Below are 27,986 nucleotides of genomic sequence, written 5' to 3' on the forward strand. Positions count from 1 at the left end.
GGAGATAGGAGCTGACTAAATGAAAGCAGAAGATTAAAATCCCTGTTCTGGGGCAGAAGAAAGTCATTAATTTTAGTGGTTGCTGCTCACTAGCAAGTTTGATTATTTTATGGTTCCCATCTCTTTACACTTTCCTGTTTAATTATTCTCCCTTATCAGTCATTTAGAGACTAGGGACCTTCAAGACTGGCTTAATTCAGACTTGTCCTCTTTTATGTTTTCTTGTCAAGACTGCTGTTATCTACTACTTCTTCCATCTATGACTTATTTGTTCTACCAAGGCAACAAGCTCCTCTTTGTCAGCTCCCCAAGGTCACCTCTGGGACATCTTCCATACACATAACTATATCCAAAACCAATGACTCTAAGGTCATCTGCAAAGCCCTTTGCCTTTTACAAGGCCTTACCTCACATCTCCTCTACCTGTTCACAGAAAATCACAGTAACTTGTACATAAAATGAATGTGCTAAAACCTGATGTTCTTATTCCTCTGCTTATTTGCCAATTCTTGGGCTGTGGTTTTCCTGGAGGAGGAACTGTATTTTTCAGCTATGTCTAGACTGGTCAAAATAATAGTGTCTGAGCACAGGCCCACCACAGTCACCCATCTTGCTGAATTGGTAGCATGGCCTCTGGCATGGTTTTGGCTTAGGCCAACTAACTCTCTTCCAAGCATTATATGGGCACAGTTCAAGTTTGGACATGAGGATGGGCCAGGGACTGTTCCCAATAGGCAGTCAATGGGTCCAGTGTTGTTTGGGAGAGAAGAGTGTTGAGCTGTATGGACATGAGCTCTGCCATGTCAGCATGGAGCAGGCTGACATCCTACCAGATGTTACTGTAAATCACAGTCCTTGCAACAGGGACTGCTTGGGATGTGTGCAGTGCCCATCCCCCTGGGAATCTCAGTCATGACTGAGATCTCAGCTTGCTGCCTGAACCTCAATAACTAAACAGTGGCTGTATTTTTCCATTTCTAAGATTTTATGAGTGAATAAGAAAATTTTTGCCTTTTTTTTTTTCTCACATTACTTGAGCATCCCTTTCTTAAGGCACAGGGACACCTCACTTAACACTGTAAGGAGAAGAACCAATTCCAATCTCCCTTTCATTTGAGAGAAGCCAAGAGGAAGGATCAGAAGTCTCTGTGCTCCCATTTCCCTTGGTAGCCAAGTCCACCAAGGTCGTTCTCTCCAAACCCTGCCTGTGAACCCTGTGGGTTCCTCTTAAGGGACCATGCTGGAGCAGTGGGAGCTGGAGACAGCCTGACTCCAGAAGAGCTGTACTGCAGAAGAAAGGAGGGTCCTGGGGAGATACAGAGCCTTTCAAAGAGCATCCTGAAGACAAGGCAGCTGTAAATGAGTTGCAAGAGGGAAGGTTAATGTGTGAGATGGTGACTTAAGGCAAGGAAGAGGCAACAGAACTAGTGGCTGCAGAACTTACACTACTCAGAGGGCCTCCTCATGGCTCTGGAGGGAGCAGGGTGTCAAAGATCCCCTTGGTATAATTGCAGATAAAGTTGTTACTTCCTCCTAAAAGGCCCCTCTTTGAGTCCAGGGAGGAGAAGAAAAGATCAATAGGAACCTGAGAGGTCATCATCTGTCTCTTATGGGGTCTTAGGAGAATTTGGTGGCAAAATCCACAAGTAAGAAAGGAGCAAATGAAAGCAAGAATGCTTGTGCATGTCCTCTGCTGTCAACAACACACACAGCTTGATGCCATTCTCAGGCCAAGCATCAGGTGCTGGAAAGCAAAGGAAAAGACTGATGCCTGGTAGAGTGGTCATCTTGTTCCTTGCATGACTGACAATAGCACATAGAGGTTTTGCTGCTACTTTGTTTTAGGGGCAACAAAAACAAATAGGGACAAGAAGAGTGTGTGCATATTCTTATCTAGATTTTGTTTTTAAAAGAGGAAAAATCAGAAGAGTAATTAAAAATCTCTTAACTGGGACTCCTAGTCAAAGCATTGCTACATCATTCTTTCCAACCCCTGGCACAGAGCTGAGCTCTGAGATCTTCCAAACACTATTTCTTAAATCCTTCTATCCCATGGTTGAAATACAGTCAATATTTAGGAGAGAGATTTACAAAACAATTTTATAGCCATGCCCTTGTTCTGCCACAGTTAAACACCATTTCCAAAGTAGTGCTGAGATCACTGATGTATCAAGTACAAACAGGACAGTAAATTATAAAGACGTATTAGTATCATTTGCCTTTAAAAGGCACAAAACCACACACATACATGCACTCACACATACGCAATTTTGCCAAGCGTTGAAGACAAAGCTATTTTTAAACTTCTGTCAAATAGATCCATGACTGCTGTGAGGATGTTTATATGTTTAATATAATATAATAATATATTAATATTAAATATAATATTATTTCAGATATTTTCCTTTTAAATCTCTACTTTTTATTTTCAATTATTTTTCCAACTAAGTTTTGAAATATTCACAAAGGCTAAACACATTTAATCTTGCAGAAAGGCACATTTAAGGTCTGATAACATTAGGCTCAGGTAAGTTTGAAGAGTCACTGCTTTTTCAGGGATGCTGCTTTTACTACTGTGCTGGGATCCACCCCGATAAATCTGCACAAACACGAGTAACTTTCCTCCACTGCATTCAACAAGAATATGCAAACAAGTCAGGCTCGCATGCAGAACAAGTTGTGAGGGCTACTGTAGGGGCCCCAGTTTAGGAAGTATTCTTTACACTACCAGTCCTGAAGTGAGTAGAAAGGCTATTTCACTGACTTTCTCAGGGGAAGTTCATGGCCTCTGGATTTGACAGATCAGAATAACACTGTTGCTCCATTCCTGAAGTGCTGATGCAGTATTTTCACTAGAACTCTTGCAGAGAAAGTCCAAAGGGAAAAAACCCCTAGATTAAGTTTCAGTGACAATAAATCAAAGCATGAATGCTTAAAACAACTCAAATGCAATTGCTTTTCTGGATAGATATTACCTTGCCATCCCATAATACAAAACCCATTTGTTTTCACTGATGCAGAACCTTGTTTTAGAAACATCCTTACAGCAAGAAGCAGCATCAGGGAGGATATCAGGTTTTCCTTTGGATTTATGTTTTGGAAGGTCGACATATCTGCAGTGATACAAAACACATGCAGGCAGTGTGTGACAACATGTCCTAGTTGTGTTCACTGTTGTCACAGCAAGCTACCTTCACTGCCTTTCCAATACTTTCACAAGGAAATAGACCCATATGAAAAAAACATTTGTAATGTGCAAAATAATTTCTAGTATGAATGTATGAGAAAATGTCCGGAAAAACCTAAACACACAAAGGAATTATATATGTTTATGGTTTTAAGAATCTTATTTGTCATCTCCTTCCAAGGTTTCTTGGCCCAGCTCCCCAAGCCTCCACATGCAGCATCAAACTGACCACTCAGCTGAAGGCATTGCCAGCAAAACAACATAGGGTTCGACTGCTTTTGAAAAAAAATTGCAAACCTTTCCTCTTAAAAACCAACCAACCAACCAACCAACCCACCCACCCACCGCATCATGGTAAGAGTGACATTCAGAAAACTGACATGTCTTTCACTCAGTTAAACCTCATGGAAATAATAAAACCTTAACCAGAAACTCTTGAAATTTTGCCTCAAGCTGAATGCTTGAAAGAGCAGAAATCCAAAGATCCCATGATATCTGCAAGAGACTTGATTACAGTCAGTGATGTTATGCAGCAGGCGCTCAAACACTGCAGTAACTGGTGGGAGCATTCACATGCAGTATGGATAAAACACTGAGAAACAGAGTCCCAGACATGTCACCTTGTGCAGCAGAACATCCCAGATTGCTTTCCTTTGCCTTGAGGTACAGAGAGGGGTGTACAACCAAGAGAAATATGTGTGTGTATTTGCGTGTTCTTGCCCACATATACATAAGAGTGATCTGCAACATCTGCGGTAAGTTAGGTAGTTGGTGTCACCCAATCAAAGCACAAACCTCTTGGTATTATCTAAGACAGTGAGGCACTCATAAGAGTATAATAGACACAGGATGCTAAGGGAACAGGATAAGCAAAGGCTTAACTTCAGGAGATTGAATCTTCAAGATGTTCAGGAAACTTGGAAAAATCCTACTGACCTCAGTGTCAATCCTCTTGATTAATAGTTTGCCAAAAGTTTGCTATAGTTCTGATTAGGAACGTCTCAGAATCTGAATCATATTTGACAATTGTTTCTGCAGTAAAACAACATGTGCAGACAGAAGCGAGTATCTCGCTGCCTGTGCCATCTCTGAATGGTGTCACAACACTGCACGTTCTCAGTACTATCACTGTTTCATTTAATTTTATGGACCTCACTTCTTAAATTGTTTCCATAGGCCATCTCCTTTTTTTCCTCCCCCCATTAATTTAAACAGGAATCAATCTGAAGTTCTGTTTGAAACTGCATAAGTTATTCTAAATCAATTCTTCTGAACTTGCTTTGCTCTCCTATCAGCTTTCTTCTGAACTTGCTTTGCTCTCCCATCAGCTTTCTTAGAGATTACTGGAGCAGTAAAAGCCCTTGTGGAGTACTGATCAAATGCAAGACATACTTCAGCTACAAAACTCCCTCTGCTTAGCATGACAGTAAGTTAGTTTTGCAGTTACAGATTACAAAAATTATCTGGTTCCAGTAGCTTGCCAAGCTTAGGAACTACTTGCCTGTTTTTCAGTTGCAAACAGAAAATGCAGACTGGTTGAGGCTGTGTTCACTACGCCTGGTTTTAGGACTGCACAGAATTTACAGTCAAGTTACAAGCCTCTAAAAATAGGAGGTGATAGCGTTGACAATAGCAAAACCTGAGCCATGTGAGATGGACTGTTACGAATCAAACAAATCAAAAAATTGTAGGTATGGCTGGAGCGTTCCCAAACAGACACAATCCCTCAGACCATATGGGCTGTTAAAAGCCCTACAGTACACTGGCATTTGTGCCTAAAGTTTGGTTCTTTTACTTTTGGGCTATTGCCAATCTGTGACTTACCTTTGCTTTCCAGCTGTGTGTGTTACTTCTGGTTGGTCTGCCGTCTCTCTCTGGCAATGCAGTAGTTTGGTCTGGTTATTTACTGCTCAATCCTCTGCTCAAGGAAAGAAAGACTTGTGCCTTCCTGCTTGATGAATAGCGCTAATCTTTTTTTCTTTGTTTCAGCAGTTCCACAGGGACCATCATCACCATCTCTGGGCTGCTGTTCTCCCTCCACAGTCTCAGTTTTCTGGAAAAGGCTACCATAAGCCTTTATCCTTTATCCTGCTCTTTATCCCCCTTAAACATAAAGGTACTTGCCCTCTGTCTCACCCCCAAGGGGCTCAGCCAAGGCAGAGGGAAAACCGTCTTTTTTCCACTCCTTCGAGTAACTCTCATCTCACTACAAATTACATTTTTCATGTTGCTGCCAGCTACCCTCTACACTAATTGCAACCTTAAGGTCCTTCCTAGCATCTTTCCTACCAAGAAATAATAGAGAAACCTTAAAGAAGTGGGGAAGAGAAATTACAAGGAGGGGAGGAAGGGGCACTACTACTGGAAAGGGACAAAATGAAATTGCCATGGGGCAGAAGCACACAAAGAACTATAAATTCAGGGGTGCTTTTCCAGGGACCAAAGGTCACAAACCTGGCACAGAGCTGAGAGATCACATAAAGATGGGCAAGCCAACTCTGTGCCAAACAAGCTGGAGAGAGAAACACAAAGGTCATTTCCACAATTGTGGGAGCACCATTCCAGAAAGCAGAAACTGAAAATTAAGCAGGACAAGAGGCCTGGAGGTGGATGGAATGATGGCATTTAACACGGAAAGAATATGATGCTCATTTAGAGATGACAGTGGAAAAGAGCTGAATTTTAGGTGTTAACTTCTAAATGTGACTTGCAAAATTTAGCTGCTTCACTTCAGCAGTGATGTCATTAATAGGCTAACTTGCAGTTTTAAAGATTTTCATGCTGTTAATCCCAGTTTTCCATTGCATGGCTCTTGGCTGGTATTCCTTTCCCTGGTTCATTACATTGATTTTTGGCCAAGAACTGTTGAAGTTGACTCACAGGTCATTGAGGTTTAAAATAAATAGGAAAAAAAAAAATTGAGAAGAAGGGATATGTGGCATCACTGGTGATTAAAAGGTTCTTGGTGTGTTCTGAGAAAACATTCAGGTCAGAATAAACTGGAAACAGAAAAATGGACTTTCATACTTAGGTTAACTTGGAAAACAGTTCTATACAGAAAGCAGAGTTAATTAACACCGATTTTTGATCCCAAACCACCCTGTTCTTGCAGAGACCAATTTAGGCTTAGATCAGCTATTAGTGGATTAAATTTGTAATAGGTCTTTTATCTACCCCAGTACAGAAGAGCAGTGACTTTCTTACTTGTCTTGTCCCTACCCGGCATCCTTGCCTTGCTCAGTGAAGCCAGCCTGAATCCACAAACTTACTTTTCTTGCCTTAATAATGAAATCAAAAGTGTGAAAGAAGCAAGTGAAAGGGCAAATACTATAAAAATAGTAAAACAAACAAAAAGCCCAACAAGACAGCTGTTGTTCTTTGGGGTTTTTGTTTGCTTAAAGAGCAGAAACAAATCTACTTAAGATACAATATATATTATAAGCTGCTCCTAAGAGTAGGGGTTTTCATTTTCAGTAAGGAATTCTAACTTAACATGCTGCCAAGGGTTATCAATTTTCAACTCATTTCTGAAAACCAAACAGAGTCACTAATAATGATTAGACCTTGGTGTTTGAAGGATGTTAATAGTTAAAAAAAGAACCCTCTGCTACTACATTCAGCCTATAAAGGATCACTCTTTTATTAGTGTAGCTGAGGGATTAGTAGAAATGTTTGTCTAATGAATGCAGCTACTATATTTGAGCACATGCCTGAATAAGCTACTTGTCGACTGAAACCTATCTATTTATAAGTACTTCTGAACGGTGCAAAAACTATCCGTATTGCAGTATTGCAATGACTTTTGCATAACAGTAAATATTTTATTGCCATTCACACTGTGAAATTCACCTCATTTGCCAGTATAATTTCTGAAACCTATAATGTAAAATGTACAGGATGGACTTTCCTATATCTGGCCTGATTTGCTTATGACTCTTTAGCTAAAAAAAAAAAGAAGTGTTACTGGTTTGGCAGTTCTCAACAGGGGATAGGCATATCTTTTATATGCACTTGTATACATAAAACTTCTTCAGAAATGCTAATTAAAGCACTTCTTAAAGTCAGTGCTATCCATGTCTGTCTTAATTCAAGGTAACCATCAAAATTTTGTGATAAAATAATTTCTAAAATTCCACTCTGTTCATTCTTCAGCCCTAATACAAAGTCAATTCTATTACTATTTGCATTTAAAATGCTTCATAAATGGATGAAACCACAGTTTTGTAATGGCAGACATCAATGGAAATCTCTTATGTGAATAAAAAAATGAAATCAACATATGTTAAAATATATCTGTTTACATATTTTAAACCTAACCAGTAGACCAGCAATAAAAAGCTCTCTAGAAAACAGAGTTGAAACAAAGAGAGCAGGAAGTTCAGAGTTAAGGTAGACAGCATTTAAAGGTATTTAATTATGAAAGCAAACCTTTTTCTGCCTGAATTACAGTGAACGTTCACAAAGTCTCTAGTTATTGCCTGTTAATAACAAATTTTCAGGCTGATATTTAGGCCTAACTTTGTCAAATCTGAATAGGACTTGGAAAATAGGGACTTTGAATGAGTAATGTAGGAGAGATGGAAAGGCTCTGTTTGGTTTTCTGAGAGTGCTTAGCATGTTCACTTCTAAATTCAGGTGCCTTTAAAGGTTTCTTCAACAGTACCCTGAAAATAACTAGTCATTTTTGAAAAGGAAGACTATCAATCCTGTAGTCAGCACTTAGATTTGTGGTAAGCATGCTACAAATTCACAGATAGGAGGCTGACGTATGTTCCAGTCTCTGTAACGCATACTGCTTTCACGAGATGTACCTTCCTGTAAATGAACCTCTTACACCTTCAGAATAAACAACTTTTCCTATGACACACACACGATTATATATATGTGCATGTTTATACATGTATACATATATGTATACATGTGCTTACATATACACACACACAATATAAACAAAAATAATCAGATTAATTTCTTGAAATAATTTTTGAAACACAAAGCACGTAGTTTGAGTAATCACACTGAAAACAACTCCATACAGTTGATGGCAATTTTTTCCTCTTTAGAATAAGATTTTCCTATCAAATTTCAGTTTATTTTTAAGTTCAGAGAATGCAAGTTGTACACTATCAGCTGTTACCTTTTCCGTAGTTCGTACGCACTTCTGGTATAGAGCTCTGCATGAATGTAGATGAAGAAAAGTTAAATACTTGTATATTATTTTAATTTGTATTACTCTGGAAATAGCATGAGTTTTTTTAGCTTCCTTTTATCCCCTGAAATACATTATGTCCATCTGTACTGTCATTCATACAGTCACTGATATTGAGACAGAAATACTGAACAGAAGAGCTAAGTCAAAATAATTTCAGAGTGACTATACCTTCTTGGACAGTACTGCTCCAAAGCAGGATAAAATTACTACCTGTTTTTTTCCTGCCTTATTTATCTTGAAAATAATTAGAGGTGTAGTTTTAACCAATGTATGTACATATCCGAAAGCTAAACTTGTAAATGTATCCTCTGTATTTGCATATAAGCCATACACCATTTTTAGATCTGAAAAATTATTCCAAGCTTTCTTTCTTTCCAAGGCACTTCTGGTACAGAGCTCTGCATGCAGGATGGGATGAGAGCTGCTTGCCCTTCTGAACGTACCATAGAATCATAGAATCATAGAATCATTTCGGTTGGAAAAGACCTTCAAGATCATCAAGTCCAACCATTAACCATGCCCACTAAACCATGCCCTGGAGTACCCTGTCCACTCGCTTTTTGAATACCTCCAGGGGTGGTGAATCAACCACTTCCCTGGGCAGCCCATTCCAATGTTTGACAACCCTCTCAGTAAAAAAATTTTTCCTAATATCTAACCTAAATCTCCCTTGCCTCAACTTGAGGCCATTTCCTCTTGTCCTATCTCCAGCCACCTGACAGAAGAGACCAACACCCACCTCACTACAACCCCCTTTCAGGTAGTTGTAGAGAGCGATAAGGTCTCCCCTCAGCCTCCTCTTTTCTAGACTGAACAACCCCAGATCCCTCAGCCGCTCCTCATAAGACTTGTGCTCAAGGCCCCTCACCAACTTCGTTGCCCTTCTCTGGACACGCTCAAGCAGCTCAATGTCTTTCCTGTAGTGAGGGGCCCAAAACTGAACACAGTACTTGAGGTGCGGCCTCACCAGTGCCGAGTACAGGGGAACAACCACCTCCCTGTTCCTGCTGGCCACGCTGTTCGTGATACAGGCTAGGATGCGATTGGCCTTCTTGGCCACCTGGGCACACTGCTGGCTCATATTCAGTACCAGTCAGTGTGCTGGAAGGAACATCAAGGACAATGTGATGTGGAACACAACATTTACTGGCATTTATTCGGGATGACCTGCCTGAGTCAGTGCAGCCTCACTAGACCTGAGAACATTCACTTCTGCTCATGAGTAATGTCCCAACCCAAGAAAACCTTTTAGCACCACACCCAGCTGTATATGCTTCCTCTGTGTAGACACAGCCCTCCAGGTGAATCAGGAGATCTTCCCTGGGTTCTAACCACCAGTGGCTGAAAATACATCATATGTTGAACCATATTAGGTCAAAGGCTTATAAACAAACCCTCTTAGGCCATGGAAATAAATTCTTTTTCATACATCATACTTCCTTCAAGCTTTACTGGCTTTATATTCATCTTCAAGACCCTGAGACTGTTGCTTTCCCTGTGTGGGTAGGTAGAAGTTGAAAAACTCTTAGACTCATCCATTTTACTTCTATTTCACACCAAATTAGCTCTAATGGCAGATAGATGACAAAATGGGTAATCCCTAATACTCCTAAAGTAAAAAAAAAAAGATCGGAAGTACCTGAAGTTCCACTGTGAACTGCAAGCCATTCCTGCAAAATATTGCTTAATTGAGTCCATGCTACACTAAGTAATCGTTATCATATAGCTGCATATAGAGCATTTAAAAATAACATAGATGTTATAGAGATATTTGTAGGTGTGACAACTACCTCAGGAAAGGACTGTCCAGTTTTGCTAAACCCTTGAGGATTCTGCAGTTCTCATGAGAGTGGTCTGAGTGAAAAACATTCCCATGTTAGATGACAGATGCTCCCCATAAGATGGAGAGCTGGAAGGTCTGCAGTCTGTTTAGGAAATGTTCCTTCCTCTTTCCATACTAGCAAGTTTTTCTGACAGCCAGAGCTTTTATAGTAACACTGTCTTCATGACAATGGTCTCCTACAGCTATTCTGAACCAAATGCTGCTGGCATGAGTACAGAAAATGACTACCATACAAAACTGAGGTGGCTTTTGTGTCTGTAAAGTTTTAAAAGGCCCCTGTGATAAACTCCAAAGAAACAGTATAGGCTCACCTTGTATCTGAGGAAGATGAAAATGCCACTAATACAAAGAAAGAGATAGCAAGAACATACCTGGTAAGAGATTTACATCAGGTGTTCAGTCTCATGGATGAAGTGGCTGAGATCTTCTGGGATCATTATGTGTTCTGAAAAGCCAGTGTCTCCTGAACGGTGAGCCAGCTCCTGCCTCTCCATCTTCCACACCATGTATATTGTTTGTACATATTTAAATTGTGTACTTTTAAGTCTCTGCAGATATCTCCCCTCTACTACTATTACTATTATGACAGGATAATTGTTGTGCTGTCATAACACTAGTCATCCCATTCTTCAGGAACACACTGTCTGTGGATAGTAGGCTTTCCCTGTATTAGGTGAAAGACAAAGTTGTTTGTATTCCTTCCACACATCTAAGAGAGGGAGGCTCAAGCGAGGAAAAAAATCTGTGCTGAGAAAACATGTGAAATACTGGAGTGGAGAGACATTGGAAAAGCAGAATGACTTTTTCACTTGACCACCAAAGAAAAATAATTTTCAAAAGAAAAAAAAAACCAAAATGGAAGGGAAATAAAGGCCTTCTTACAGACCTCTTCAATATTCTATATGAAATATTAACTTCCCATCTATTATTATTAAATGCTAGGCAGAAGCCATTACACAAAAATTAATGCGGCTTCATGTTCTGCACCTCCAAACTTCAATTATAAAAGTGTCTCAGGTAGACTCAATGGAAATTATTTTCTTTTAAATCAAGACAACTGAATTCAAGCCTCATGCTTTCAAGTTGATAGTGGGATATAATTCTGGTTTAAAATGTGCCATAAGATCACAGGAAAAATGGGAGGTTTTTCTGCCACCGAACAATTCCACACCTAAACACTTTCTTCCTAATAAAATGTAGTGCTGGAACAAAATAATAGTTTCAGAGATTTTTTTCTTTTCCTTTGTGAATAAAGTAAATCCTATCAAAATATAATTATAAAAAGACAGTAGTGGTGGGAGTCTGTCACAAAACTCACAGCCTGTTTTTTTCAGTCAGGTGGGCCCCTCACTACACATATGAGCAAAATGGGAGTATCTCCAGCAAATTCACTCTGCACAAACTTTAATGCCTCTTCACTTTCTGGGCCATTTAAATGAAGAAGTGTTTTGGAGTTAGCTCTCCTTCACCAGCAGGTAAACCTGTTGCTAAGATAATTTTTGTGCGAGCCTCATGTTAAAATACTGGCAGCAAATAATTTATTCTCCATTCTAAGAAGCTTTACAAGGATACGAAGCTTTACAAGGATACAATGGCGTCAAGATGGTTTCCCCCTTCACACACTGAAGTAACATGCTTTTACTGCTGCTTCAAATCCAATTAATTGTTTGGTTTCCTTTTACCTTCCAACTTTCTCTTCAGGGAGAGTATTCTTGCCATTTAGTAACGGTATAATTTTAATGACCATACCACAGACAGCGCATACACAGAATATAGATAGCCACATTTTTGGAGATTGCACCACCCTCATACGGAAGAAAGCCAAAATCATGATGAGTGAGGAAACTATTTTGCATAGGTTTCTGGAAAACCCTGAAAAAATCCTATTTTAAGAAGAGCTGTAGCAAAGATGCTTAAAAATGAAACAATGCAAAATAGTCTAGATGAAAATAAGTTATTCAGGTCTAGTCAGACAAAAGTATTTTAGATTAGATTGCAGTTTTATTGCTGCCTCAGTGGGGGGAAATCCCCATGCCTGTAAAAGGCCCAAATGAAGTGCTAGTCTATCGCCCATGAGACACAAGTTATGTATTTTTGAATAATATAATAATGCTTGAAGTAATAACTGTTTGTAAATCCTAATGCAGCAAACATCCTGCTACTTTGATGGTATTACAAGAATAACAAAACCGACTAAATTCTTACACTCAGGACCCCACTCCTACTCCCCTGTAAGCAATTAACACCAAATTAAAATCGGAAAGTGCCTGATGACCTAGTGAGCCACCTCAGGCCCTAGCCCTGCCTGCAGCCCGCCCCGTGCCCATGGCTCTCCCTGCCATGACAGCCTGCCCTCACCTAAGCTTCCCACCACTGATAGGCCAGCCTTAGAGCTCCTCTGATTGGCCAGTGGCAGACAGATGCACCCTCTGATTGGCTGTGTGCCTCACTGGTGAGGGTGAGAGGCTGGGCCCAGCTCCCACCTCTTCTGCATGCTTGTCCATCTCCTCCCGCCCTGGTGCCTCTCCTGCCCCTCAACATCGGTGGGCCGTCCCGCAGAGGCCTGGCACCTGGGTGTGATGCAGTCAGGCAGAACTAATCCTCAATAATCGCCTTATAAATACAAGGCGATGCAACAAGGCAAAATTCCACAGAGAATTTCCAGAAAATCTGGGCCTGAGAAACCAAAACATGGAACTTTGTGAGACAGGGAGAGCAGATAAGAATCTTAAAAAGCAGCCTGAACTCTGAAGAAAGCTGACCACAAGAACAGCACTGTACAGAAAAGTGTTTATTGAAAGTGTTGTTGCATTAGAATTGTTACCATTTCATCAGCAAAAGCTCTGACAAAAGAAACATGTCATTATTGTCTTCCTGTCACGAAATCTGGTCTGTATGTCAGCACTGGTCTCTCAGCTGGTTGCTCAGTTCCTGAAGTTCAGCAATCATGTTGTCCATAGTTGTCACCTCATCAGCTATCTCACTGTGAACCTCATTACTTGTTACATCTACAAAAAGTTGCTGCACAACAAAAAGAAATTCATTATTTTAAAATATATATATAGTTTCTCTGCTTCAGCCCAGAGATGGAATACAGAATGCTCATCACCACCACCCTGCCTTTTGTATTTCTCTCTCTTTAAAAAGGCCATTTTGTGGCTAATAAACAGAAGGTGCATATATATACACACACACACACACATATATAGACCTGAGGTCTGTGTCACACACCTGATATTTTGCCAAGAGGCTGAATCCTCCTGTGGACGCTGGGTTTCTGCTCTGACCTGGCTGCCTACTCTGACTCCTGATCCCATTGAAAGTAAAGGACTTTACCATGAAACTCAAATTAAAAGACCATCTCACATAACTGTCACTGCAGTTTACAAACCCATCTGCTGATAAATTAGTAGTTGTGAATTTTAATGGCCATTTTTCCCAGTGTCATATTCTGTTGCATCATTTTCTCCAAAACCTCAAATAAACATGTTTTAACACTTGATGTCAAGACACACATGGGTGCAGATATTCATCTCTGTGTAATTAAGTTATACAAGAGAAAACAAAACACTACAGAGTAATAAAAATAGTTTGTTCTTAAAGACCTTGACACATTAACTGAAACACAAAGCAGCTAACTCATGACCAATCATAATCTTCACGTATTTACAGGGAAACCAAGGGAGAGGAATGCTAAATGACTTGTCTAAAGCCTTGAGATACGCAAGCTCTGACTGGAGCTTTGTGCATGCTGCACCAGAACATGTTGCTATTGTAAGGCCAGGACCTGTCATTTGACTCAAGTAATATGGAGGCTGTGTGAGGTACCACTCCACAGAAATACGGTGGTGGAGGACCCCAAACATATGTTCCCCCTTTATTATGTAAAGGGAGAGTAATTCACACTTCATTTGACACAAACGAAAAGCCTACATTTAGAGACAAAAACAAACCCAGAAAACAAAAGTTGCTCTGGAGTACATCTGTACATCATTATATCATCAAAACACAATGGGACAACACAGATACATATATAAACAAAAATGTACATAAAAAGCCTGAACCAAGGTCTTCAATGTGCCTCAGAACAGTGTTGTCACTGAACAAAGGAACATGTTACACAAAAATAGGAACAAGTTCCTGCGACAAGTACAGAAACTTTTCTGACTTTCAGCCCCAAAACCTCACACTGGTAATGTGACAAAAAAGTTTGGTTCTTTCTGACTAAGACAGTTAAATAAATCAGGATGCTACAATTAGTTGTTTGGTTTTTTTTTTTTTCACACAGTTAAAGAGATCTATTCAACTAGATGGAGCCTGGGGAAATTTCACACACCATCATTCTTTGGGCTTTGTGCCCCATGTTTCCCCACAACAGTACCCACATTTCATGCATTTACGATACAGCTCCATGACCTTTCTCCTTTTCGGAGATCCCACCTGTCAGATCCAAATGATGCATAGGGCAAGGAGCAGAAGAGAGCCCAGTATGCTATTTGCCAGAGCATGTGACTGCCCAGAAGGCTGTGTACAGAAAGGAGCCCATTACCAACACATTTTCGAGTTGCAGCCTTCAGCAGACTGTGGGTGCATCACAAGGCTGGCACAACACAGGAGCTGGAATGTCAGAGAGAGAGATCCCAGGAAAGGCAAGAAGTCTGAGAAGTGACATTGTTTCACCTATACAAAAACTACTGATTTGTTGCAATTGCATGTCCTGACTACAAAATTTTGGACTTTTATCCTTTAAAAGTTACTGTCACTTTTCCTTTATTCCTTCTGAGATCTTAAATACTGAGTCTGCTCTTAGCCCATTTTTTTAAGTGCTTTTCTCTGTTAAATAGAAGACACACCCCCCCCCCCCAATATTGACTCACAAGGCAGCAAAAGGGGATGCTGCAGTCAAGCTTGGACAGGCATAAACTGTGCTAAACTGTTTGTGCATAGGATCTTACAGAATATGACTGAGTTTTTAAACCACAACACACTTTGGAAATTCAATATGACTTCAAATTAAAAATAAGATGGCATTTTGGAAAGTATGCAAAAACAGTGAGGTCACACCAATAGCTTTATCTCTAGCATGTCAGTTTTCTCAGAAGTGCCATAAAACTTAGAGGCACCATTACCTGCCAATAATATAGATGTTCATTTAATTAGTGCCTTCAGGAATTAAGAATACAATTTACCAGATTCACCTATTCTTAAACTTTCAGATACTGCATGATCTTGCATAACATAAACCACCTGTACTTGTATTTATATAATTTATGTCAAGTAGTCTTGCTTTCTCTACAGTCATGCTCAGTCTACACACTTTTTTTTCTAAACCATTTTGTGAATCACAACAAAACATATATGTTGCGGCTTTTTTCACCACATTCCAAAGACTTATGTATGCCAGTATCTAAAAGCACAGTTATGGAGCCAGCTTGTGTCTGCTTATACAACTTTCCTAGGCTTTTATCCTTAAAATTATAGGACTTAGAAAGAGAGTGAGCCAAGTTTAGCACACTGATGATGGATCGATACTTTGTAACACAAGCACACATGTTATAAAACTTATGCTCTGTAATTCACATTTACTAAACCCCACACACAGCCAGGAAGAATACTTCTTTAAGACATTAAGTGTATTTTGAATGAAAACGTATTCCAGATCAGTCCTCAGTTAAACAATGGTTGTGTCTCACATTGTAAAATGAAGGGTAAAATTAGGATAATAATGGTGCAGAAACAGACATGGCTCTTTGGGTGCCTGGCAATGGAGGCACGACTCCAAAAACAAAACATATGATTCAAACACGATGACATTTTCCAAAGAATTAATATCTGAATTGGTAGGGTATCCATGAAAACCTTATTAAAAATTAGTTCTCTCTTTTAATAAATAACTGTTTTTAAAACACTTCAAGTGATGCAAAGTAGTCCTGACACATTTTGGTCCTTTCTGCAGGTCTCCATTCTTTCTGAGACTGCCCTGCTTCCCCCATGACTACTCACATAAGGAACAGGTCTTTGAAATGACTGATTTCTTCCAAACATTCGAATGTTTGCCCAACATTTTAAGTAAAATTCTAACGTACTCGTAAAATGTCAATGCTATCTCTTAGACTAGTAGGTTTATTTCAGTCAAAGCCTAGCAGGAAAAAGGGAAATAAAAGTCTACTTAAAACTGCAATCCTTAATAGCATAGTGGTGAATATCCATCCGATGATGCACCGGGACAAGCAGGTATTATTTGTCTGTAATTGACTCAAAACAGAGAAATAGTTTCTGGCAACAGAACAAGGGTTCCTAGCTTTCAAACATTCCTACCTTTGCTTTGGATGACAAGCCACGTAAGTTGAGCCGAGCTGAAGAAAGCATCTGCAAAGCTTCCTGATGATTAGATTTGTTCTTACTGCATTTTATAGCCACTAGAATCCAAACACAGAAGGACCACAAAACAAAAAAGGCATTACCTCTATAGCAATAACCTTTAAACAACAACATTTAATTAAAAATCTTGATACCTTCCTGTCGTGGTTTAACCCCAGCCAGCAACTAAGCACCACGCAGCCGCTCACTCACTCCCCCCCACCCAGTGGGATGGGGGAGAAAATCGGGAGAAGAAGCAAAACCCGTGGGTTGAGATAAGAACGGTTTAATAGAACAGAAAAGAAGAAACTAATAATGATAATGATAACACTAATAAAATGACAACAGCAATAATGAAAGGATTGGAATGTACAAATGATACGCAGTGCAATTGCTCACCACCCGCCGACCGACACCCAGCCAGTCCCCCGAGCGGCGAATCCCTGCCCCCCACTTCCCCGTTTCTGTACTGGATGGGACGTCACATGGTATGGAATACACCGTTGGCCAGTTTGGGTCAGGTGCCCTGGCTGTGTCCTGTGCCAACTTCTTGTGCCCCTCCAGCTTTCTCACTGGCTGGGCATGAGAAGCTGAAAAATCCTTGACATTAGTCTAAACACTACTGAGCAACAACTGAAAACATCAGTGTTATCAACATTCTTCGCTCTGAACTCAAAACATAGCACTGTACCAGCTACTAGGAAGACAGTTAACTCTATCCCAGCTGAAACCAGGACACTTCCATAAACAATTTTTTAATGTAATATCCCCCAAAAGAAACACAAAGAAAAAGAATGCCAAGTTATTTTGAGAAGATAACTCTAAACCCAACAGGTATATGTATCCTTCTTAAGCATAAGCATAACAGCACAGCCAATAGTCTTACTGAGTCTAAGTTTTGTCCATCTCCTGACTGGCACAGTCAATCAAACTTAGGTGGTGATTTGAGGACTGAGATGAACATTTTCACTTGCATTATGAAATTGCTAGACCATGAAATTAATTGATTCCATTTTTACCAGTCATATGACTCATGCAACACCATTTCTGCCTCATTCCAAGTATATTTTTGTAAGCACTATCAGGATCATGCTCTCTGTTAGAGGACTCCCAGTAGTAGGAATAAATATAATGGGTAAAGTATAGTATTATTTTGTTACTAAGCTTAATAAATATTTGCTATACTCTTCATGAATAATAAAAGTTCTTTTCAGGTAGAACGTACCATGTGCAATCTCTATGGCTCCTTTCACCACTTCTTTAAAAGACGACACATCTTTCTCCCAATCACTTGACTGAATTTCACATTTATGTGCCTTAGTGAGACACTGCAGTGACTGCAAGGAGGAAAAAACCAAAAAGATCAGTATGTGAGAAAACAAACCAGGAGACTAATTTAGTTTTAAGTATCTACAAAACTAGTGCTCAGTCCAGAAAATGAATGTATCTTTACTATGCTTGATTTCCTGTGAGTTGGAGTAGTGTCCTCTGCAACGGTAAGCACCAGCTGTAACACAGATGTTCTTCACCAATATCGCATCTCAAGTATGAGAGGCATATAAAGTAACATGTGTCTAATTTTTATCTTTTAAAAATCTGTCTAGACTGATGGATGTGACCCATGTTTGCCAAGTCATCATAATTAAATGCACATGAAAAATGGAAAAATACTTGTATTCACATTTTAAACAGCAACTTTGTACCTAAAAAAATTATAATTGAATACATCAAAGCTTTCTTTCTGTATACGTATTCTTGGCAAATAATGTATTTTACAGATGCAGCTATTAGCTGCCATACTGCTCTGGTTCTCAGTGAGAACAGGAAAAATAAATGTAAATACTACGGAAGGAGGGTCCCATTAAGGAAAAAAAAACCATGAAAAATTTAAGCAGAAGAAATTAATTTTTGCTTTCGAGTTTTGTTTTCTTTCTACAGCATCAGAAATACAAAACAAAGACATGCCAGAAGTTATATTGCTTGTTTCAATGACAAATCTTTTTAAAGAGTTTAAATATCACATAAAGGAATAACAACTTTCAGTGCAGTATGTGTACATGAGTGCAATAAAGACTTTGGATTGCTGAACAAAGATTAAATTTGAGGGTCATGACCCCAGAAGCTTCTACCTTCTCTCTCTCACCAGAGTTCCAATCACTATGGCATGAATGATTGAACTGTTCATGCTGCTGTAAATTGCAGTAAAGGTATATTAAGTCAAACCAGAGCAAATTAATTTTTTTCGTAATAGCCTAGGTTATAATGGGTAGTGGTTCTGGCCAGCAGAGGCAAGAACTTCCAAGAGAAGCAACAACAGTTTTTACAGCAATCTGATTTCAGTCTGCACGTGTCTGAGTCAGAGCAGCAATTTAGGGGGGTTTTGCTGACAGATGTCAGGGAGGGGAAAGAATTCAAAGTCTTGTAGGCTGTTTGTTTGTTCTTCTGGAACCTGGATTTATCCTGGAAGGAAACAGTTAGGAGCCGGGGAAAGTTCAAGGAACAGAAGGGTTTCATAGTCTGGGTATGGATCAGCAGGAAACCTAAAGGTTGGAAAGATTCTTTGGTGGGAAAGGGGTGGACTGGACTGCATTCAGCATAGGAAAGAATGAAGTACTGAATGAGGTGGCAGGTCGGATACATAAAAGTGTAAAAGTAAATATATGCTAAGCTAAAGAAAAAAAACCACAAACCCAACACTTCAATAGTTTTACACTCCTCACTTGTAAATCCTGTCTGATTCAATTTACAAAGCACTGTTGTGAATTGTAACTGTAGACTCTAGGGGTTCATGGCATCAAACACAGCAGCACAGCAGAAAGGTAAAAACCCCAACAACCCACCCACCCTTTACAACAGCCAGACATACAAGGTTGTTCTTTCAAATGGAATGTTAGGAACAAAATTGGTTAAATATAATTAAATCTGCACTAAAATATGGACTAAAGGTCAAACCCTATATTTCTAAGGAGGTACATGACATTATGATACATCTGTTCCCATCTCTTTGTCCTATGATGCCACATACAGTCAATAATGCCCTTTCAGAATTCATTGACATTTTACATAATAAATATGGGTGGAAAACTGCAACAATACATCTGGAATTTTTCTACAGATATATTCACTTAATATCTGACTGACACATGATGGTACTTGTGGCTGTGAAGCCAATAAATACTATTTTTAACATTTTTACTTTATAATATGGTATCAGAAAAGCTACCAGTTATTAACTAATGTATTAAAAATTAATTTTTACACTGTAAATTAATATAAGCTGTGGCTGTAGGCAGTTTTGCTCTTTCGTGATCTATATCTATGGTACTGTCATACCAGGATACTTGGATACACACGTAAGCATACCTTAAGTATTTATAAACATCATTCCATTTTGCAGGGCAAGCTAGACCGTAAGCATGTTCCATAACCAGTCTGATTAGGAAACACAGTTAAAGTCCTGTCTACTCTACAAATTGAAACCATGTTTTCAACTGGGTTAGTGAAATATACTGTGATGTAACCAGATTCTGAAATGATTACATTTATAGTATAGACAGGGCCTCTGCTACTTTGCATGTCTGAGTAAGAATTTAAGGATATATTGCAGGATATTGCAGTGTCTGTATTCCTGAATTCTAAATAGGCCAAATCCCTTTTATTGTTCAGCTGTAAAGAAAAATAGGGAGGGAAAAAAGGGAGGAATTGGAGGTATAATGCACACAGGCAATGACTAAACAAGGCATTTCACAGGGCAAAGCATAAAGAGGAAGACAATGAGCGAGGCCCAAATAATAGTAAGTTTAACCCCACAGGCATGCAATTTGTAGGCCCAACCATCTGCTTAATACGCCTGACATCAAGTGACGAGCAATCCTCCAGACTGACATTTTTGCCCAGGCCAAAGGCATTCCCCCATTAGGAAACATACTGAATGCGTATTTTCAGCGTCACTGAAGATCTGATAACCCATAAGTATTTTTGGAGTGTGCAAGGCTATTTCTATTTTTGAAATTTAATACCAAATGCAAAGCACACTCCAGCATACAACAAAGAACACTTCTAGCAGCGCAGAGTGGTTATTTTGGAAATGCAATCAACTCAATTACCTGGGAAGTGATAGGAGCAAGAGATGGAAGTTAACATAGCAAAACCAGAGACAGGTAAAGAGAAACCAGTGGTTCAACAGATTAAGAATTAAATAGCATTATTTAATTCGATTTTAAGCTAAGTAAGGACAAAGCACTTTTTCGCTGGGAACTCTAACTGTGGTACGGACTATCTTAAATGCATTTTGCCTTAGTGATTGCAAAGAATATAGATGGCTATATATATGATGCTACTGGATCATGCCATTAAGATCCACTTTTTTCCAGAAGCAGCAATATCTTGTCTTCAGAATCAAAGACTCCAATTTAAAAAAAAAAAAAAAAACCACCATTAGATTATAGACATTAGATTGCTACCAAGAAAAGTTTCAGAATACACATCCAAGACAATGCACATATGCTATGATAGGATGTTTTAAAATGAAATACTGATAAAAGAGAGATTTTAAAAAAATCTGCAAAACCTGATGTAAAACATCTTGCTCCTATTCAATAATAAAAGTGTGTGCTGTAGGAACATGAAAAGCAGAAAATAAGCTTATAGAAACACTAAAGCAAAACACGTCCGGAACAAGAACATGTCTTACTATACCACTATAGTTTGTTAGAGAACAGAAGGTTTGTACCAGAAGTGTGTAGCCATAAAAACGTATACCTCACAACACATTTACCTTTTCAATATCTTCACCACTATCATTCTGTCCATTTCCATAAAGTTGGGCATAAAGTCTCCAGATCTCCCCGTCATTTGTCACTCGTGAAGTTACTCTGCCCAAGAGCTCTTGCAATTTCCCCTTCAATCCACTCGCTACCTCTCCAGTGCGATCTGCCATACCATCCACTACCGCTCTGACCAGAATAGCCAGCACCTTAAAAAAGCAGCAGGAAGGAGTTTTTATTTCAACTCAAATCAGCATCAGTATATAAAATGGTATCTGTAATATTTGGTCTCTATTAATGATTCAGTAAAATACAAATATAGTACCACATGACAAGTACAGAATTTAGTAAGAAATACATTATTAGGGGAGTAATTCAACAAATTTAAACCTCATCTATAAGATTCTATGGTTGGTGAAGATAAAGAGGCCAAAGAGCCAAGACAGAAATTTGGGTTACCGGGACAGGCTAGTGTGAAAAAGAATTGTATAGGAAATTGTGGCAGTATCCTAAAGATATTTTCACCTTATAATACAGTTATAAGAAGATCAGTAAACAGGCTGAACCACATTAATTCAGGTAACGGAAGACACTGTTGTTTACAGGAGCTCTATTTAACTACCTGCAGAAACTGAAAGATGTATAGTGGATGAGACGGAAACCGGAAGGCAACTGAATACCACCTTGAGAAACTCTGTGTTTAATGCACTTCTGGTGAATTACTAGTCAAGTCAGTTCAATCAGACTTTTTACAAGTACTCATTTAATGGCTGTACTTTCTGAGTCATTGGCTTGAGAATGTGCGATCTGACCTGCAGAAATGCTGAGCATGTGCAGCTGCTGGTGAACGCAATGGGAGCTGGGCTTTGCGTGTATGAAATGCTACACAATACCAACTGTCCCTGAAAAAAACATGAGTCTTCGTGTCCAAAACTGGACACTGAAAATTAGAAAACAGTTTTGCTGTGCCTCAGCTCCTTCTCAAAAAATCGAGAAAAAGCAAATATAAATTAAGACATTGGATCATATGGCGAATTAGAAGAAAATAAAACCCAGAAAAACTGTGGCTTATTAAATGAGAACTACCTGTTCTGTGTAGTGCATGAGACACAGAGACTGGGGAAGAAATAATGATAAAAACAAAACGGAAGTCTCATAAGGCTTGCATTCGAGATAAGCCAGTAAAGGGTATACAAACACCTTCATGCTGGTACTTCCTAACTTGTGAGGCTATCATTTGGCAACTTTAATTCGTCAACATTTTTGTCCATGTGATATTAATACTTACAATGAGATCACATTAATAGCAATATTAATAACAAGAAAGTAATAAAACCATTTTCAAAGATGATCTGTGAATAGCCCCAAACCACACAAATATACCACTACTCTAGTAAAAATAGGACAGGGGTGCATCCTCGCAAACCAAGATGTAGTTAACTGGCAGAAAGTAATGCAAAAATTATGACAGTATCAAAATATATTACACTTATAATAAAAACATATGCAGTTTAGTATTTGCGATAAGTCATTTTCCTAAAACAACTTTTCTTCTATAGAATGACTCAATTAACATGCATCCCAAGAATTAATTACTGAGTTTTATCAGGTACAGGAAATCTTTGGCAAAACAACCCAAATAAATCAAAATGGCTGATGTTGTTATGAAATAAATCTATGTAACAGAAAAGGTGAAAAAAAAAATTATACATCTCCCTGGCATCTTTTCAGAATCAATGTGAAATCATAGTAGCATCTTAACATCAGCTAAACAGCTCCCCCCTTCTCTCTCTCAAACTGTAACAGTAGAGCCCTTATAAAATGATATGACAAACTGGCTGTTCTTTCTTTTCTTTTCTGTTAAAAAGCTCGGATTGTCACCGAAGAGAATAGAAAATATGATTACCTATTTATAATCCAAAAGTTCTGAAATTTGTATTACATTCATGATTTGGAATCTAAGGGACTAAACCCCATCATTAAATGAATCAGGTCTTCTATAATGATTTGCTAGAAAAACACCAGCAAATATTGATATTTCCATTACTACAGCATTGTAATAAAAAAACATAAGAGAGGTGTAAGAAGAAACATTAAATTATGTTCTCTTTTAAAATGGAACTAGAACTGGTCCTGAGGATTCATACATACATGTATGACTTCTCAATCAATTTCTCAGTTTAACAAAATTGTTACTCAAAGTCCAAAAAGTTAGTTCACATGAATAACCTATATAGTTATCAAGAGTTTTAAAGACAATGAGATTTTGTTTGCACATGAAAAAAAAGTTTCCTTAGTCAGTAGGAATTAGCAGCTGAAAAATTACCCATATTCCCATAGAGTTCAGGCTTTGCTTACACTTTCATCATAATAATCTATCTCCTTTTTTTGTAATTCATCATGTAAGCTTTAGCACTACAGCAGTTAAAATAAAACTAGTGTGAAGGCCCGGATTAAAGGGTCCATTAAACAGTAATGAATCATTAACGCTACTTGGCTGTGCCCAGTTGTTAAATAAAGCTATTTCAAATTGCAAGTGAGTTGTGCTAATCATCAAAAAGTATTAGCAGTGTATCAGAGCTTTCCATTTTAGACAGTTGTCTTAAGTGTTAAATTTTAATTTGTATCTTTGAGAGATTTTAAACTGTCATATATACTAAACTACTAAAGCAATGCTCTGTTGCCCAGGATCCCACACAAGCAGTAGAGCTTTTTTTTTTTTTTTTAAATGCCTCTTTTAATGAACTGGACTCCATATGTCCACTGTGCATAGAGTTTGTGTTTCATATGACATCACACCATCTGCATTCCTCTTTCTCCTTTGCTTTTGTGAATAATGTGTGTGTACTAAAAACTGAACAAAAACCACCACGGGACAAAACCTTAGAAACAAACCCAATAATTTTTAAATGCTGTGTTTGCTATCAGTGAATCTCATTCCACAATTGTCCTCCAATCAGCTTCTTTCACATAAAAATATACTTGGTCAAACCATTTTTAGAAGCTTCACTAATACTAACCAAACTTGACAGCACTTAAGTAAGAAGAGAACCCTCAGATACCAGATCCAAAATGACAAATCTGCAGTCTATGAGCTTTCCCTATGCCCCTCCCAAATTAAAGCTTTATAATAAAAGACAATTGTCTTTAGTGAGCTACTTAAAAGAAAGAGAGCTCCAGAAATTATTAATTCCTACCCTCGCTCCTCAAAATCCCCTTGGAACATGCTCTTGCAGCCTTTTATTAGAAACAGTCTGGCAATATGAACCACTGAAATGAGGATGATATTTGATGGAAAGGGTAACAGAAAAACTTTGCTAGATTCTCAAGAACACAGAATTGCAGAGAGGAATCATTTGTCCATACTTCTGAATTTATATTCTTTGACAGCACAGGATGAAGATCTGGATTCTGAAAGCAATGTAGCAAAACAGCTTTTCCACCCACAAAATAACTTTGTTATTCACAGAACTGCAACTTTCCAAGTAAAAAAGATTGCTTGCCTCCACAAGCATGCAGGTGGTGCAAAGTAGTATCATTAGCAGCTGCAGAAATCTTTCAGGTACATTTACCACCTCAGACTAATAATTCAGAGGCTAAATTGATGATTACAACACGTAAGGCGTTCTCCTCGGGTCCTTTTTAGTGACTGATCTACTAGCTGAAACTACAGATAATTTAGTGAGCCTTTATCTTTTATTACGTAACATCTATGTTAAATGTTTTAAAGGTCTATTTCTCAGTAGGTTCATGAATATTAAAAGGAATATGGAAATTTGAAGAATTTTTAGAACCATTAAGGAAGGAAAGTAAGAAAGATGCTTAAAACATTTAAGGGAAATACTAGGAAACTGAGACTTTTCAAAGTATGTCCTTTGCTGTAATCTTTTATTGCATTGTTGCTCATTTATAAAGAGCCCTTCAGCTTTTCCTTGTTCAACTCTCTCTGCAGAATCTGTACATGCGTATCTTCAAGCCTCATGATATCCTGATCTCAGAACCTTTGCCACAAGGATGACATCATTAAGTAACTAGAATAGCTTAGAAGCAAAATTTCCCAAAGCTGCATTCTGTACTCAGAAGTCTGGCACAAAAAGACAGCAATGGCCTAACAGAAATCACAGATGAAGATATGAATGCCTTACTGTTATTAGAAGAAATTAGCGATTTATGAATATGACTTCATACTATGCTGAAATAAAATAAAAAAATCTGATGTAACTACACAAACCAAGGACATTTCAAATTATATATTCAATTGCACACTCTTAATTGATGCATTCAGTTTCACAAGGGGTATTCTGCAACAATGATTATGCTAAAAGTGATTGGCTTTCTGTTTTCACAAAGAATTGGAGTCAATGACTCAACTTGTTTCTTCCAGTCCAATGCATTTTTATTTATTTATTTTTAAATTACTACCTTCTTTCTCACCACTATGTCTTCTAGCTTAATAGCCTATCAATTAAAATCTACAATGACTACAAATACTAAATATAACCTGAGAGAAGATCATACTATGTTGCAAGGAAAAAGAGAGGTATGCTTCCACTTACTCACGTTCCATGATTTTACTTTGTTAAAATACAGTTGCACAAGATGGTTATAGAGCATCTCTATTTAAAACAGGCCAGCTGGCAAATGGGAGAGGCTCAGAAATTAATGGTGAGCTTTGTAACCAATCTCAGCAGAAGCTTTTAGCTTTATGTGCTTTTTTTTGGTTTTGCTATGGGAATACTCTTCTCTTGTGAGAGTATTGATTAAAGCCTTTCTGAAATTCTTTAATCAGGCTCTGAGGCTTTTCTTGGCCAACTAGCAAAATCCTTCTAATTGAGGAAACTTTATTAGAAGTTATGATGAAACCCAAAAGCACTTTACATATCAGAAGCCGAAGTTAAAACTGGGATGCAAAAAAAAATTTAGGATACATAGCATATATATACTTCTGTAAAAATGATAAAAGTTGTATGAGAACAAGATGAAAAAAGAGTTATACAACAAAAATAGAAATTCAGTGCAAGCAATATCCCAAAATATTTTACTAAAATATCCTACATAAAATTTGACAAAACACACTAATAGGAGCCTGTATCATCTCAAAATATACAAAATGGACAAATACACGTAGAAAGTTCTATTCCTGGTCAGTTGTCAATCTGATTAAAATAATACAGTAGACCACCCCTAAAAATGTTATTTAAATTAACAACTGAGAAAAAAATTCATTAAAAAAGGCAACCATCTACAAGATGTTCCATGAGTGAACACACAGGCCCCACCAGTACCACAATACTGTAGCTGCCAAACACACGAATCTTTACCATATAAAAGACTATTTTCCAAAGACACTTTTTAGTGCAAAGGGAGTTTGAGACCCTTTAACGTTCAGCCATATCAAACCCAAAAGATTTTATTCATACAGAATACTATGCTGTGCGTGGTTGGCTTTATAGTAGTAAGTATTGTACTCTGTGGGAGACTGAAAGAGTTAACGTCTCAAACATTGTGGTGGGGCAAGTTCTGCTTAAGGACAAACCCTGCACAGCAAGGAACCAAGGTGAAAAGCCCATCAGCTCAAACATCAGCAACAGGAGGTGGAGGGCATGCTGGAGGGTGCCCAGCTCCCTGTTCTGATACAAAGATCAAATAATGGCCACGTCTGCAGGGAAGGAGAAGTTACTCCACAAACTACCCCCAAGCCCAAAGGCTCACAAACTGCTCATTCACCTGACGAGTTCAGGTGCCCACCCGAAGAAGGAGCAAGGATGATAAAAGGACACAAACTGAAGCCCTGGGTGCGCAAGCCCACTGGGACTGGACCCCTCAGCTGACTGGACACCTTGGCTGACTGAACCAACGCTGGACCCAGGACTGGTGAAATCTTCCTCTCTTCCTTTTTCTCTCTCTGCCTTCTTCTCTTGTTCCTTTTCCTTTTCCACAATCCCTACACCTCATCCCTTTAAGACATAAAACCATTGACCAAGTCTGGGACTAAGAGTGGATCCAGCCGCCCCTGGGCCCTTCTCTGAGGAGGAGTCTGGAAAGCAAGGGGGGTCTGCTCTGAACCTCATGACTCAACGGGGGGGATCTCCTTATTCCCTGAATTGATATATATGGTTACTCTGGTTACATGGTTTACAGAAGTAGTCTTATGCCAATTCCTGTTGTGAGAAACCCTGCCACCTACTACCATGCCTCCCCAGTTCAGTTTGCTTCTGTCATGAATAAAATCTTTAACTGATGGTTTGGTGTCGTTTCACCTTAATTTAGCCCGAGGGAATTTCGAATTAAACATGACTCCCTGGTCTGTCCAGTCTGGATTGTGACATACTCATGTGCAATTTGTTATTAAAAAGTAATCTGAAAAAAGTTTTTAACATCCCTGCCCCCCATGAACAAATGAGATGTTTCCACAACCATAATTAATTCTCTCTGTTCTTCCTCCTCATCACTGAACTCAAACTCCCAAGATCCAGGAAAGCTACTTTTAATAATTTTATGGGATAAGAAAAGAAACATACTGCTGGGATCAATGACCAGCAGCAGCTGGGTCCTCTTACCCCGATACTACACACAAACTCTTTAAGAGCTCATAAGCTCTTCAACCCAATCCATTAA

General features: G+C 38.7%; 1 protein-coding gene and 1 long non-coding RNA gene across 2 annotated transcripts in view; both read right to left on the reverse strand.

Moving 5' to 3' along the window:
* Positions 1-10,938, reverse strand: part of LOC128150385 (uncharacterized) — a 48,014-nt gene extending 37,076 nt beyond the window's left edge. Inside the window, exon 1 of the long non-coding RNA XR_008238037.1 lies at positions 10,614-10,938. This is a non-coding gene — a long non-coding RNA (uncharacterized LOC128150385). The remainder of the gene's footprint in view (positions 1-10,613) is intronic.
* A 2,080-nt stretch (positions 10,939-13,018) lies between these two features.
* Positions 13,019-27,986, reverse strand: part of TTC27 (tetratricopeptide repeat domain 27) — a 150,206-nt gene continuing 135,238 nt past the window's right edge. The window contains exons 17-20 of the mRNA XM_052805978.1: positions 21,380-21,577; positions 17,828-17,939; positions 16,561-16,661; positions 13,019-13,263 (exon numbers count right to left, since the gene is read on the reverse strand). Of these exons, the coding sequence (XP_052661938.1) occupies positions 13,141-13,263; positions 16,561-16,661; positions 17,828-17,939; positions 21,380-21,577 (534 nt within the window). The 3' untranslated portion in view covers positions 13,019-13,140. The remainder of the gene's footprint in view (positions 13,264-16,560; positions 16,662-17,827; positions 17,940-21,379; positions 21,578-27,986) is intronic.

The sequence above is a fragment of the Harpia harpyja genome, chromosome 13 (assembly GCF_026419915.1).
Source record: "Harpia harpyja isolate bHarHar1 chromosome 13, bHarHar1 primary haplotype, whole genome shotgun sequence".
NCBI lineage: Eukaryota > Metazoa > Chordata > Aves > Accipitriformes > Accipitridae > Harpia > Harpia harpyja.